The sequence below is a fragment of the Myotis lucifugus genome, unplaced genomic scaffold, assembly GCF_000147115.1.
Source record: "Myotis lucifugus unplaced genomic scaffold, Myoluc2.0 scaffold_48, whole genome shotgun sequence".
Classification (NCBI taxonomy): Eukaryota; Metazoa; Chordata; class Mammalia; order Chiroptera; family Vespertilionidae; genus Myotis; species Myotis lucifugus.
The window spans coordinates 4,988,919-5,005,419 of NW_005871096.1; the positions used below are offsets into that span (position 1 = coordinate 4,988,919).

At 43.8% G+C, this 16,501-nt stretch overlaps 1 protein-coding gene across 3 annotated transcripts in view; it reads right to left on the bottom strand.

Moving 5' to 3' along the window:
- Nucleotides 1–16,501, bottom strand: part of UBE2K (ubiquitin conjugating enzyme E2 K) — a 55,680-nt gene extending 39,179 nt beyond the window's left edge. For 2 of the 3 annotated variants that reach the window (XM_014455619.2, XM_006088494.3), the window contains exon 1: nucleotides 16,415–16,495. Coding sequence is in view for 1 of the 3 variants with exons in the window: in XM_006088494.3 (XP_006088556.1) it covers nucleotides 16,415–16,477 (63 nt within the window). In the remaining 2 variants the exon portion in view is untranslated. Of the gene's footprint in view, nucleotides 1–16,414 lie in introns of all 3 variants that reach the window. The other variant, XM_023753645.1, reaches the window with a different exon arrangement.

Sequence of the window (16,501 nt, forward strand, 5' to 3'; positions counted from 1 at the left end):
GAGTTGCAACCAGTGTTTCAATTATGGAAGCCCAAACAAACTCAGATACCTGCTTTCAGCAGCCGAGGTCTTCAGAAGCTGGAGCCAAGCCTCAGAGCTAAAGCCGGCTCTTCGGTTCCCAGTGACAGCCATAGAAGGTAAATAATCCCCAGAATAAAAAAATAAAAATAAAAAAGGAGAGGTTGGGAGCTTCAGTCTCCCGCCAGCCTGAAAACGGCCCTCAGCCCCTCATCCAGACTGGCCAGGTACCCCAGTGGGGACCCCCACCCTGAAGGGGGTGTGACCAGCTGCAAACAGCCATCATCCCCTCATCCAGGCTGGCCAGGCACCCAAGCGGGACCCCCACCCTGATCTGGGACACCCTTCAGGGCAAACCAGCCGGCCGCCACCCGTGCACCAGGCCTCTATCCTATATAGTAAAAGGGTAATATGCAAACTGACCCTAACAGCAGAAGGACTGGGAATGACTGGTCAGTATGACACACACTGACCACCAGGGGGAAGACGCTCAATGCAGGAGCTGCCCTCTGGTGGTCAAGGCGTTCTCACATGGGAGGAGCTCTGCTCAGCCACAAGCCAGGCTGATGGCTGCCAGTACAGCGGTGGTGGTGGGAGCCTCTCCTGCCTCCTCAGCAGCGCTAAGGATGTCTGACTGCAGTTTAGGCCTGCTCCCCACTGGCAAGTGGACATCCCCCGAGGGCTGCCGGGCTGCCAGAGGGATGTCTGATTGCCATCTTAGGCCCAATCCCCTGGGGAGCGGGCCTAAGCCAGCAGGTGGTCATCCCCTGAGGGGTCCCAGACTGTGAGAGGGCACAGGCCGGGCTGAGGGACCCCCCCCCTCCCCCGCCGAGTGCACAAATTTTTGTGCACCGGCCTCTAGTCCTATATAATAAAAGGCAAATATGCAAACTGTCCCCTCAGGTATTCGACCGACCGAGAGTTCAACAGCTCGATATGACATGCACTGACCACCAGGGGGTGGCATGGAACGAAGGAAGGCCCCAGCCAGCAGCCAGGGGATGGCAGGCCCCAATTGGGCTGGAGGGAGTCAATGGAGGTGGGGGGTAAGGGGGACATATGTAATACTTTCAACAATAAAGAATTATTTTAAAAAATAAAATAAAGGCTGAATGAAAAAAATAGTAAATAAAATTACTAGGTTATCGTATTTGAACTCTTCATACTTTTATGACCAAAGTACTTTCTAGAAAGGTGGTCATAAATTATTATAGCGCTGGCACTTCATGAGGAGCCCATTTCATCATATTCTCATCATTAGTACAGTCTTTAAAAACACACACAAATAGAAAAATCAACTGTCTATCTTTTTAGTGAGACTAGCCTATGTCTGTCCCAAGCAGCATTGCTGGAGAAAAACCCACATAACCATTCATTAATTGGTTTCTTGTTCAAGTGAAGACCATACACAAATGGAATTTAACATGGCCCTGTGTCTCTGTTCCTATTAAAGAATGATCCTTCCTCTATGCCAGGAATACCACCCCTCTGTTCTTCTCAAGGACTTTGCACCTTCAATTACTCCTGCTCTATCATAATTTCTCTCATCCACCAATATACAAACATACACTATTATCTACCAGAAAAAATTTCTCAAGATCACTGCGGCCATATTCTTCTCCAGCTCACCTTCTTCTCTGCTCTCTTATCAAAGCAAACATCTTTTTAAAAGTTGATGATGTCACACTCATCAGGTAGCTCAGTTGGTTGCAGTGTCATCCCAGACACCAAAAGGTCTCAAGTTCAATTCCCAGTCAGGGCACATACCTAGATTGTGGGTTTGATCCCCAGTCGGGAGGCAACCAACCAGTATCTCCACCCCCCTCTCTAAAAATCAATAAAAACATATCCTCAGGTGAGGACTTTTAAAAAATTGATAATGTGTTAGAGTTGTACACTTGAAACCTGTATGGTTTAACTCATGTTACCACCAATAAACTCAATTGTAAAATGTTTATTAAAAACAGAATTGCTCTAGCCAGTTTGGCTAAGTGGATAGAGCGTTGGCCTGTGAACTGAAGGGTCCCGGGTTTGATTCCAGTCAAGGGCACATGCCCAGGTTGCAGGCTCCATCCCCGGCAGTGGGCATGCAGAAGGCAGCCAATCAATGATTCTCTCTCAAAAATTGGTTTCTATCTCTCTCTCTCCCTTCCTCTCTGAAATCAATAAAAATATATTTTAAAAAACACGCACACAAAACACAGAGTTGACCAGACTGTCAGTTCCTTACTTTACTTCCTCTTAACCCACTCCAATGATATTCATCTCAGAAATAAGCATCATGAACTATCTAGCTGCTTAAGAGAAAACTCTAGGTGTTTTCCCAGCTTCTTCATTTTTCCTCTGTACCACCAGCAAGCTCTGGTGACTCCATGTACCTTTAAAACATCTCCCGAGTACTTCTACTTCTCTTCAGCTCCCTATTCAACCCTAAACCTAAGATTACAATCATCTCTTGCCTGGCCTCCCAAGAAAGACTCCCCAAATTATCTTTCTGAGTTCATTCCTACTCCCCACTCTCCCACTATACATGGCAAGTTGCCTACCCAATTTCCTCTCTCCTTCTTTCTTACTAACGGAACCCTGATTTAATTGGGGATCAATGTAATCAGCTAAAAGAACATTTCCTAGCCTCTCTTAAACCAAGAAGAGGTTATGACACAGAACTGGATAAAAAATAAAAACAAAAACAGGTCACTGAATGGGGTTTCTCAGAAAGCTCTTTAAAGGGAGCAAACTCAGCTGGCATGCACCTTATGCCTTTCCTTTCTGAAATTCAGACGTGTTGTCTGGACTGCTGACAGTCATTTTGAGAATTTAAGGACAAGGGTCAAACTCCTAAGAACGGTAAATTGAAAGTTAGAATAGTCTACTAACACTATAAAGCCCTTAACCAAGTAATTCAGAGATACTTCCCTCCAGACTTTTGTTTAAACCACTACTATTTTTTTTTACACCCAGCCAAACTTAACCCCTAACTCTTAAATCCTTTTTCCTTACATTTTCAGTTTCTATTCATTGTCCCCACAGCAGCCAAAGTGATCTTTTAAAAAACAATTTTTGTCCTTTGCTTTAAATCTTCAAATGGCTTCCATAGTCATTTAAAACCCAAATTTCTTCCTTTGGGCTTAGAAAATCTTATGTGATCCCGCTTATATCATCTTGCACCATTCTCCTCCCTTACTCCAGCCACAATAACCTCCTTTTGTTGATTAAACACAGCAAATTCTTTCTGACTTTAGGACCTTTACATTAACTGTTTCCTCTGACCTGGAATGATGATCTCTAGAGGCATGGCTTTATAATTCAGATCTTAATCTAAGACTGATATCTCAGGAAAGGCCTTTTAATTTCATCTATACAATATTACTATATTTCTCAGTGTTGCATTTATCACATACTTGTCTGTCTTCTCTTGCCCCACCCATCACTACAGCTCCATACATCCCTAGGGTGCAATTACAGATAATTTTTTTCTTTAATATAGTTCCATACTTTCCAAAATTCAATAATGAGCAAATGCTTATTTTTATATTCACAGAATTACTATTTATTTAACAGGAAAAAGCAATTAGATGGCCCTTCAGTCTTGACTGTATAATAGTTATAAGCTTTCTATATGCATATTAGAGTTGATATCCTAATATATGACAAAGTTAATTCCACAATTTATCCTCCCAAGTGTTAGTTTAAGGGTCATTCCCAAGGAACTTTTTCCGAGGTTAGGTTTCCCCACCCCAACAGTTCTCCTTATTTAAACTCAACAAACACACATATAATTAACTAGAGGCCCGGTGCACGAATTCATATTGGGGGGGGGGCGGGGGGTTGGTCCCTCAGCCCAGCCTGCACCCTTTCCAATCTGAGACCCCTCAGGGGATGTCTGACTGCCGATTTAGTCCCAATCCGGGACCGCTGGCTCCTAACCGCTCGCCTGTTTGCCTGCCTGATAGACCCTAACCACCTCTGCCTGCCAGCCTGATGCCCCTAACTGCCCTCCCCTGCTGGCCTGATCACCCCTAAAAGCCACCGCCCTGCTGTATGGGTCTTGGGTGTGGGTATCTAGCTTCCTCCTCCCTCCTGTCAGAGTCTGGGGTGCACCATGGGATGCAGAGTCAAGTCCCCATCCACCCATGTGCGCCTCAAAAATCACACGAGACCCAGACCCGGCCGGCCCCACCCCTGTCAAGCCCCGCCGACGCATCATGACCCTGGCCGGCACCAGGCGGGGACGCAGCCTCCTGCTGATCAGTTGTTACAGCATGAGGGTGTGACGACCATTTGCATATTATATGCCTTTTATTATTATAGACTAGTGGCTCGGTCCACCAAATTCGTGCATGGGGGAGGAGGAGGTTCCTCAGCCTGGCCTGCACCCTCTCCCTCTTGCAATCCAGAACCAATGGCTCCTAAGTGCTCACCTGTCTGCCTGCCTGATGCCCCTAACTGTTCCCTTCTGGCCTGATCCCTCTAAATGGCTATCTAGACTCCCCTCCTGGCCTAAACCCCCTGCCTATGTGCTCTCCCTTCCTCTCCGTGCCTTCAGACCCCGGCGCAAGAGTGCTGAGAGCTCTCCGCCGAGGTCCCACCCCCGTCCTGACACCCCTCCTCCAGGCCGGGTGGCGCCCCACCCTGACGACGCCCCCCCCCCCCCCCCCGTCTGGGCCACCGCGGCCCATCTTGACGCCCCGCTCTGGGCCAGGCAGCGCTGCGGGACTGCGCATGCTTCAGCTGGGGGGCCACCCCCGGCGGCAGCCTCACGTCCTGGTGGTGCAAGTCCCCGCCCCCCCAGTTCCTGTGCGCGCACACCTTTGACTGGTCGTGACTTAGACACCATTAGGACCAATTAGCATATTCCCTCTTTATTATATAGGATTAGTATCTCACTGCCTTATCAAACCATAACTTACTCCACAATAGCATGGACCATGTCTACCTTATTAACACAGGTAGCATTCAATAAATATTTGTTGAATAAAGAAAAATGTAAAATTAAAAAGTTAAACCCAGAAATACAGATGTCATCATAAACAGGTTGGGGCAAAAGTAGGTTTACTTTTGTGAGTACAAAAAACAGTTTATTCTTGTACTATTTTCAGAGTGAACAACTGTAAACCTACTCTTGCCCCACCCTGTATAATACTAAATAGATGCTCCTGAGGTCTTCAAAAGGGAAAATACAAAATAAAGGGAGGGGTTGGGGGTAGGTATTTCCCAATTTTTGGCTTGGACATTATATCACCCCTATGCAGAACCTGACTACATTATCAGTACTTAAATTTAGAACAGAAACCCAACTTCACCAAGAGGCCACATTTATCAACATAGTCAACTCTCCTTCCTAGTCCCAAAGGCAGGATAAAAGGCATTACTTTCATAGTGGTTGGGGATGACCACCCAGGAGCTTAAGAAAATACTTAAAATCATTCAGGAAAACAAGTACCTCTGACTTGCCAAGCAATGTGCTAAGCAATGAAGAATCAAAAATCAGTAGGTCTCTGCCCTCAATGACTCACTCACAGTTCCTATGGGCAGATGCAGATAAAGCATCTAAGTAAACACCTAAGGATATAATTAAAGTATGACCAAGCCCACAGATATAAAAAAATTGTCTGACATATATAACCACCTAAAAATCTCATCCAAACACCCAATGACCTAGTAATACCACTCTCAAATATACACCCAAAATCTTGCATATGTGCACCAGCAAGAAAATGAAAATAACTGAATAGACAGATTCATAAACTGCAGTATCCTATATAATAAAAGGGTAATATGGAAATTGACCCTAACAGCAGAATGACTGGGAATGACTGGCCACTATGACACACACTGACCACCAAGGGGCAGACACTCAATGCAGGAGCTGCCCCCTGGTGGTCAGTGCGCTCCCACAGGGGGACCTCTGCTCAGCCACAAGCCAGGCTGATGGCTGCCAGCACAGTGGTGGTGGCAGGAGCCTCTCCCGCCTCCTCAGCAGTGCTAAGGATGTCCGACTGCAGCTTAGGCCTGCTCCCCGCTGGCAAGTGGACATCCCCCGAGGGCTGCTGGGCTCCCAGAGGGATGTCTGACTGCCCGCTTAGGCCCGATCCCCCGGGGAGCGGGCCTAAGCCAGCAGGTGGACATCCCCCGAGGGGTCCCAGACTGCAAGAGGGCACAGGCCGGGCTGAGGGACCCCCCGAGTGCATAAATTTTTGTGCACCGGGCCTCTAGTTTTTAAATAAAGGAACTACTACCGAATGATATATAAGAAAAATGAAGCACAGCAGGTCCTGTGTGGCTTAGTGGTTAAATGCTGACCTATAAACCAGGAGGTCACAGTTCAATTTCCAGTCAGGGCACATGCCCAGGTTACTGGCTCGTTCCCCAGTGTATGACATGCAGAAGGCAGCCAATCAATGATTCTCTCTCATCATTGATGTTTCTATCTCCTCCCTCTCCCTTCTTCTCTGAGATCAATAAGAATATATTTAAAAAAGAAAAAGAAAAATGAAGCACAAAATGTTTTATCACTGAAAACCAATAGTATTAGACAATCCACAATTTGATGTGCCAGTTCCAAATAGGATGGGTCACAAGAAACAAAGAAACCTCAAAGCAAAGCACCCACAGTCACCTGAGAAAAAAGGCTACATATACTAGCCGTGCATTTATAATTACTAGGAACATTCATAAACACACAAAGGCTGAAAATAATTAACAGAATGACAGGCTCTAACCACTGAGAACACTGTCCAGGGCAAGGCATCTTTTTTTAAATAGCTAAAAGTTAGAACTACAAGCCATCTATAGAATGAATTAAAAAACTGTGACATAAAATACTATATAGTTTAAATTGAAGAACTGAAGCAATATGCATTGTCACAGAAAAAACCCCTCAAAAAATACAATGCTAGGAAGCAATGTTGCAGGATGTAGAATATTATAATAATCATCCATTAAGTGGTTTTTAAGTTTTAAAACACCAAGGAGTGTTTTTACACTAAAAAATACTATGTTTACCAATAGTAAAAACAAAATACAAATAGGAAGGATATACACCAACTTCACATAGTGGTTACTCCATCATACTGGAGACTGGAGAGGAAAAAGGTTACAAGATGAGCTTCATCTGTATGGTATGTTTTATTGGGGGAGGGGGATCAGGCCAGTTTGAATGAGATGGTTAAATTTGTTAAATCTGGACCATGGCTATAAAAGGTGTTCATATATTATTTTCAAAACTTAAGTGTAAAATATTTCACATTTCTAAAAACCATCTTTAAAAATAATGGGCAGGAAGTAAGTAGATATGACTGTACACTATTGTTTCCATCATAGTCAGTAAATGTTTTGGAGTCAAAGACCTTATTTCAAAAACCTTGTACCACCAAGTTACTGAAATCTGAGAAAGTTAATTTCTTCAGAACTGCAACTTTCTAATCTGTAAAACAACAACAATCTTATAAGGCTGCCATATATATAAAATGTTAGATAACAGGCATTCAACTATAGGTAGTTATTTTAAATTTGCAGTAACAGCAAGGAATTAAAGGGAGGAAAAAGTACACAGATTTTATTTTATTTTTTAGAACATAGGTTTTAAATGAAGTTCTCTTACATTTTCAGAATTATATAACACCATGAATGTCAGATGGATGTGACCACCACTTTCTAGTTTTCAACACCCAATTTTAAAATAGTAATTTTACAAAGGGATTCAAACTTACTTTACACAGCATAGGATTAGAATCTCGATTCCTTGGCCCAGTTCCCATTGACCAGAGCCACATCAAGAAATCCAAGGGTGGCCCTGACCAGTTTGGCTCAGTGAATAGAGCATCAGCCTGCGGACTGAGGGGTTCCAGGTTCGATTCCAGTCAAGGGCATGTACCTTGGTTGCGGGCACATCCCCAGTAGGGGGTGTGCTGGAGGCAGCTGGTGGCTACCAAAAATTCTCTGCTCCTGCGCACCGGGGTCCCACCTGGTGCTCACACCTGCTGCCAGCGCCGGCCCCGCTCGCACCCGCTGCTGGTGCCGGAGCCGCTGCTTGCACCCACTGCCGGCGCCCGGCAACCAGCCCCGATCGCCCCTCAGGGCTTCTCCACCTCCCCCTGCTCCTGAGGGGTAACTGGGGCAGCAGCTGCCACTTGCACCCACTGCTAGCGCTGGCCCTAATCACTCTGCACTGTCAGCAGGTGCGAGCGGGGCTGGCGCCATCAGTGTGTGGGAGCAGCAGAGGCGGGACGGGGCTGCCAGCAGACTGGGGACCGGGGACCAAGGCGGGAGGGGCCAGGCGGGGGCACGGAGGATGGGCCAAAACCCACCCCTGTGCCCACAGCAGCCTCACAGCCCACAGTTCCTTTCAGGTGCACGAATTTGTGCACTAGGCCCCTAGTACATATATAAAAGCCTAAGCGATGGGCCGAACATTCGACCAGCAGCTATGACGCACAATGACCACCAGGGGGGCAGATGCTCAACACAGGAGCTGCCGAGCTACAGTGACTTGGCAGCTGTGGTTTTCGGATGATGCACCCGGAACCAGAGAGGAGGGAGGCCTATTCCAGAGCTCATCACCCGAGAACCACCCTCTCACAATCCGGGACCCCTAGGGATGTTGGAGAGCCGGTTTCAGCCCAATCCCCACAGGCCAGGCCGAGGGACCCCACCAATGCATGAATCCGTGCACCAGCCCTCTAGTTTACTTATAAATTACATATTCCTGTAATTTCTTCGGGATTGCCTTCTGAAATTTGAAGTCAGTTTTAACTTTCCTTTAAAACCTAGCTCAAGAACCTCTCTTCATATGCATACCCTCAGAACTCCCTATCTCCCAATCAGGTAAGTCTTCTGGGGCTGTGGTCAATATGCTCAATAACTCCTGATAACATTTACGAAGAAATAAATATAGTCTACACAGAGGGGTGATATACTAGGGGACCCCAGATGCATCTAAATCTATGCCTCATGGATAGAGATGAAAGTCTTTATAATAGTAAAGTAAAACAAGAAATGCACCCCAGTCAACATTGCTTGGACAGGCTTTAAATTTTTCATTTTTTTACCCAATCTATAAGCTTACCTTGTTCAACCCACACCCAGAACCCCAAAAGGCACACTATTTAAATAAGTTATTAAAAACAAAGATACCAAGCTGCCATATTGTGTCCCCGCATGTGTATGCTTATTCTGAGCTGGTCTGCCCAAGACTCCCCGAGTGCCAACCCTAGTCCCCTGTGCAGCCCACTTCCTCTACAAGATGAAAGAAACTCGTGATCCAAGAGAAACTGGCCAAACTGTAGGCACAAGTGCACATTGGTGAGAAAGGAACTTGTCGTAGAAAGAAGGTAGTTCACAGAACAGCCACAGCAGATGTGATAAAAAACTTCAGTTCTCATTAAAGAAGATAAGGTAAACAATTTACTCTGGTAAATATGTTCACAAACCAAGGAACAGTGAGCCACTTTAACAACCCTAAAGTTCAGGCATCTCTAGCAGTGAACACTTGCACTATTACAGGCCATGCTGAGACAAAACAGCTGACAGAAGTGCTACCCAGCATCTTAAACCAGCTTTGTGCAGACAATCTGACTAGTTTAAGGAGACTGGCTGAAGCTCTGCCCAAACAATCTGTGTAGGGAAAAGCATCCTTGCTACAGGAGAGGATGATGATGAAGTTCCAAATCTTGTGCAGAATTTTTAAAATCTTCACCCAAGGAGTGAGGATATTTTTCAATTCATTCATTCATTCATTCATTCATTTAAAATCTTTTTATTGCTTTGAGAGGAAGGGAGAGGGAAAGAGAGACAAAGAAACATCAATGATGAGAATCATTGATCAGCTGCCTCCTGCATGCCCCTCATGTGCCCTTAACTGGAACTGAACCCGGGACCCTTCAGTCCACAGGCCGATGCTCTATTCACAGAACCAAACCGGCTAGGGCCATTGATTTTTTTAAAAAATATATTGATTTTTTACAGAGAGGAAGGGAGAGGGACAGAGAGTTAGAAACATCGACGAGAGAGAAACATCGACCAGCTGCCTCCTGCACACTCCCCACTGGGCATGTGCCCGCAACCAAGGTACATGCCCCTGACTGGAATCCAACCTGGGACCCTTCAGTCCGCAGGCTGACGCCCCATCCACTGAACCAAACCGGTCAGGGCAGGGCCATTGGTTTTTTTAGAGTGTGGAAGGGAAGGCAGAAGGAGAGGGGGGAGGGAGGGAGGGGAAGAGGGGGAGAGGAAGGGAGAGAAGCATGAATGTGACAGACATGTCAATTGGTTGCTTCCCACACACACCCCAATAGGGAGCAGAGATTGAACCTGTAACCCAGGTACATGCCCTTGATGGTAGTCCAAACCTGTGACTCTCCAATGCACAGGGCAACACTCTAACCATTGATTACACTGGCCAGGGCCCAAGGATGTTTTTTATTGATTTTTTTTTTTTTTTTTTTTTTTTTTTTTTTAGAGAGAGAGGGGAAGGGAGAGAGAGAAAAACATCAATGTGAGAGAAACATCAATTGGTTGCCTCCCATACACATCCCAACCGGGGGTAGAACCCACAACTTAAACATGTGCCCTGACTCAGAATCAAAACCTGCAACCTTTTGGAGTACTGGACATGCTCCAACTACTGAGCCACCAGCCAGGGCTTATGGAGAATTTTGATGAGGCTTTCAAGAATGAAGCAAACTGAATTGAGACAATTTCTGAAGATAAAATTGAAGAAGTTACTGGGAGGTACTATTTTATATTATGACTGCTTTTTCAAATTTTGTTTATGTATCTGATAAAATCTAGATCTCTAATTTTGTTAAGCCCAAGCCCCATGGACACTGCAGCTCTTTTCAGTTTTTGCTTATACACAAACCACTCTTTCACCTAATTAAGCTGAAAAAGCCTGGGAATAGTTTCAAATAGGCTAATAAAGTTAAAAGGAAAAAAACACCAACCTTTTCTACTAAAAAATCTGTACAAATACTGGTTACATTGATTTTTACCAGGAAATTTCACCATTTTCTTTAAATCTAAAAGGAAAGTTTAGTCCTGGCCAGGTAGCTCAGTTGTTTGGAGCATTGTCCCATACACCAAAAATATGGGTTTGATCCCCGGCTGGGGCATGTACGGGAGGCAACCAACTGATGTTTCCCTTTCACATGGAGGTTTCTCTCTCTTTTTTCTCTCTAAAATCAATTTAAAAACATATCCTCGGGTGAGGATTAAAAAAAACAACCACCACCAATGAATGCATACATAAGTGGAACAACAAAAATTGAGATTCCTTCTAAAATAAATTTTTTTAAAAAAACTCTGAAAGTTCAAAGCTAGTAGTAGCCATGCTATATAATTTTTTGTGCCTTACTCTTCATTCATTTTTTAGATAAATTATTCTACACATCTTATATAGTTAATAGTCTTAAATGTTCTCCTAAAGAGTTCTGTCTAAAGCAGTGGTTCTCAATATTTTGTAATGTCTAAGGACATTTTTAAAAATATATATATTTTATTGGTTTTTTACAGAGAGGAAGGGAGAGGGATAGAGAGGCAGACACATAGATGAGAGAGAAACATCAATCAGCTGCCTCCTGCATACTTCCCACTGAGGATGTGCCCGCAACCAAGGTACATGCCCTTGACTGGGACCCTTCAGTCCGCAGGCCGACGCTCCATCCACCTAGCCAAACTGGCTAAGGCTCTAAGGACATTTTTAATTGATACAACTGGCAAAAAAAGAAGATAGGGAGGTGGGGGGGGAAGAGCTGGCTGTGCTACTATCTAGAATAATCTAGAGCAAATATGTTAAATATATATTAAGTTATAACATATAAAAATCCACTTACATGCTTAAGGAAAACTTATATAATAATAAATAGTATACATGAAATCAATTTGTTAATGCCATAGATTTAAATATTCCCTATGAATATCCCAGAAAATGTTAGTAAAGTATAGCTACAATATGAAAAAACTACAGATACCATTAAGCACAAGAATAAGAGTATATACTCTGGCTGGCCTATGTGGCTCAGTGATTGAGTGTCAGCCAGTGAACCAGGAGGTCCCCGGTTCGATCCCGGGTCAGGGCACAAGCCTGGGTTGCAGACCAATGTCTCTCTCTCTCTCTCTCTCTCTCTCTCTCTCTCTCTCTCTCTCTCTCATCAATGTTTTTATCTATCCTTCTCCCTTCCTCTCTCTAAAATCAATTTTTAAAAAACATAAAAATAAATAATAAAAATTTTAAAGAGCAAATACACTGATTTGAAGGCATTTTATTTCACTGAGCTTTGAATTTTAAAATATATTGCATACTGAAATGCAAGTAAATCTTTCAAGTTAATTACAGGTAACACTTATTTTAATGTTTAAACTAATAATTAAATTAGGTTGTGTTGGGCCCTGGCCAGTGTGGTAAGAGCATCACTAGTGCACTGAAGGGTCTAGGGTTCCATTCCAGGTCAAGGGCACATACCTGGATTGCAGGTTTGATCCCAGGCCCCAGTCAGGGCATGTTCGGGAAGGCAAACCAATCTCTCTCTTTCTCTCCCCTTTCCACTCTCTCTCTCTCTCTCTCAAAAAAAAAAAAAAAATCAACAGGAAAATACCCTTTTGGGAGGATTAACAAAAAATAAAAAGGTTGATAGGTTGTGTAGTACAATCCAGGATAAATTATTTTTAAATAATTAAATAAAAGCATGCCTTTGTCTTTGGCAAGTCATAACAGCGTGGTACAATCTATATATGTAAGTGCTTACATGACGGGCTGACCTCCGACCGGTAGCTATAATGCACACTGACCATCAGGGGGCAGACGCTCAGCGCAGGAGCGAAAACCACAGACATGGAAACATGGAACAGACTGATGAATCTCAGAGGAAAGGGGAGGCGGGGGGCGGGAAGAGATTAACCAAAGATCTTATATGCATACTAGAGGCCCAGTGCACGTATTCATGCACTGGTGGGGTCCCTCGGCCAGGCCTGCACCCTCTCACAATCCAGGACCCCTCGCGTGATTGTCGGGGAGCCGGTTTCAGCCAATCCCCACAGGCCAGGCCAAGGGACCCCACTGATGCACAATCCGTGCACTGGGCCTCTAGTATATATAAGCATAAGCAGACCTAGATCCTAATCCCAAAGCTATATGTTTATAGACAAATAATTTAACTTCTCTGAATCTCAATTTCTGCAACTAAGAAATAAAAAATCTAACTCAAAGACCAGTTGAAAATTAGCAAAAATGTATAAACAAATGGTACTGAGAACCACTCTACAAATGGTAGTTAATAATTATAGTAAATATTAACTTATGAATAGATTATAGTTGACCTCACAATCAACAAATTCACTTATGTAACTTGACTCACAGAATAACTACAGAATATACTTTAAAGCAATTTTCCACTCCTAGCAACTTTGAAACATTACTTACAATTCTCAGATTTAAAATTAGTATCTGACAGACAAGGATGACTTTCCAAACAGTTTCAAGGAAAAATGGCCTTGATGGTGTTTTTATTTATTATTTTATTTATTTTGACTAAATAACATGTTCACATGACTCACAATTCAAAAGGGATCTTTTGATGCCTGTTGCCCCAGACACCAATTACCTTACACAGAAGTACACAACCCTACCAATTTCTCATTAATCCTTTCACCTATAAAAATACACACTTTCCCCACTTCTGATACAAATGGTGTCCTCCTCCACACTATTCTGCGCCTCACTTTTCACATCTGTTTTTTTCTTGATGTTTATATTTTTAATTAACAACACATTCCAAGTATGGCCACTTATAGCTTATGGACAGAACTCACCAAACATTATCATTCTTTACAAAAGCACTCAAAAGGCCAAAACAAAACAAAATCCTTAAATAAACCCAGTATTCTTAGCAAAACAAGCATATGAAACCTAAACTTTAGTAAACTGGACATTTACATAGGTGACTCAAGATACTGCATTTTACATTAAAAAAAACACACACATGGCCTGGTTTTGCTCAGTGGATAGAGCGTTGGCCTGTGGACTGAAGGGTCCCAGGTTCCATTCTGGTCAAGGGCACATGCTGGGTTGCAGGCTCGAACCCCAGTAGGGGGTGTGCAGGCGGTAGCCGATCAATGATTCTCTCTCATCATTGATGTTTCTATCTCTCTCCCTCTCCCTTCTTTAAAATCAATAAAAATATATTAAAAACAAACAAAGAACAACAAAAAACACACACACATGGACTGTACTACAAGTCCTTCAATGAGTTGAAAAGAATTCACTTATAGAACTGGCCTTATTAAAATACAGATGAAATAAAATATTGGTGTAAATAAAGCTATTTGTTGGTTATATTCCAAAATTAAGTTATCTGACTCTAAGAATATCATGGTGAAAAGTTGAGAGCCCTTACCACTTTTAAGAAACAGAATATATAGCATTACAAGTTTAATATTAAGTTTCAGGTTTGTACAATCTTATTATAGAAGAAATGTTTGGGGCTATTGGTAAAATATTAGCTGCAACGTTTCATTACAAATATATATGTTAACTATCCTAGAATATATGTTCTTATTAAACAAAAAAATAAAGTCATTATTTCACTGCATATCAGATGACTACTTCTGCACTGTACCACAAAAATACAAAGTCATCCTTCCATTCAGAATTTTGGCACTTGAACAGAGAGGTTAGAGTTCATACACATGCTCTGTAAAACTGATTATACTATATACTACTACATTCAATAAATCTGCTTGTATTTGTAATTTTTATATAATTTTAAACTATTTTCTCCATCATGTCTAATTGGAAAGATGTGTAAACACCCACTATAGACTCAATAGCACAAATAAAACTCAAGTGCTATCAGATATACAGGGGTGGGCAAAAGTAATTTACGGTTGTTCCTATAGAAAAAGACATGCAGGTTATGATTATTACAATAGCTTTATTAACTCAAAAGAATGTCACAATGACACAGTGAACCTACTTTTGTCCACCCCTGTATGTATTTCAATTACTCATCAGGTACTTAGAATGCCGAATTTCACAAATCATTGAGATTATAAAAATACCAGGAGAAAAATACAAACAGCAATCATACATTCAATAATGGTATCTGTCAACTTGAAAATAACAACCATTTCAGTATTGCTTTTTAATCTTTCTTTGTTAATTCCAAGAAGGAAAAACAACCTGGCATTCTTGAATTGGGTATGAAAAACTGTACTGATACTTGCATGGTTTTGAGTCAAGTTACTAGAACATTTTGAGGATCTTATATAAATAAATGTGGCCAACACTAGAGTATCTAAATTCTGCAGGACTCAAGAGGAGCTTTAGACAAAAAAAAAAAAAAAAAAAATTTTAGTCAATTCAGGTATGTTATGATACACCTACTCACTTAAAAAGGAGATATAACCATGTGTTAATCAGGTGAAACCTCATGTTTTCAACAGGGCTGTTTCAAAAGCAAGAATCAACAATGAGGGACACATCATAATGAAGTTTCATGGCACAACACAGTCACAGAGGCATTGTCTGAGGAGAGGCTCTCTGATCTGTTACTTCTGTAACTTGTAATGTTTTGAAATCAGTTTATCATACACTCCATCCCCCCCCCACCGTTAAAAATATCTAAATGCCTTCAATACACCGAACAACTTGCCTTTATCCAGTTAAAAGCTTTAGGTGTCAATAGAAAAGGAGCCGAGGAAGTGGGGGGGGGGGGGGTAAATGAACATGAGATAATGATCTGGCAGGGAATTAATCTCTTATCTGAGGTGAAAATTCCCTCATCTCCCCACTCAAATACGATGGCATCGCAGTAGGTCCCTCCTCCTCTCCCAACACCCCACCTGAGGGGGTAACTCGGAACGTCCTCCTCCTCCCATCAATACCTAAGCGTTCTCACGGCGCCTTCCCTCCGGAAAGGACGGTGGAGGCCACAGGCTACCACCCAGAACACCCTCCGAAGTGCGGGCCCCGGAGCACCGCGGCTCCCCGGATCCAGTTACCGTCCCCCTTCCCCCCGCCCACTTCCCGGGTTTTCTCCGGCTCGGCCTGCTCCCCTCGCTCCACCCGGCAGCCACACTTCTAGCGGCGGCCGCTGCCGGGGGCTCCCTCAGAGCTCACACCCCGCCGACCAGCACCCCCTTCGGCGTCGGCCCCCCCAAACCGTGCTCCTCTCCACACCGCCCACCGCGAGACTGTCCATCCCAGGGCCCGGGAGGGGACGGGAGGGGAGGGGAAGGCGGCGGAATGAGAGGGGGTGGAGGAGACTGCTGGTTCCCCACAGGCAGAAGGGCGGCCCGCGAGAAGGGGCCCCGGGGTGAGCCGGGGATGTGGGGAGGCGCCGCTAGCAGGGCCCTCCCGCCCCCGGCTGAGGGGGGGGATGTCCCCGAGTTCATTTCTGACCTCCTCGCTCTTCAGCACCTCCTTGAACTCCCGCTTGATTCTCTGCACCGCGATGTTGGACATGTCTCCGCCCGCAACTGAATCGTA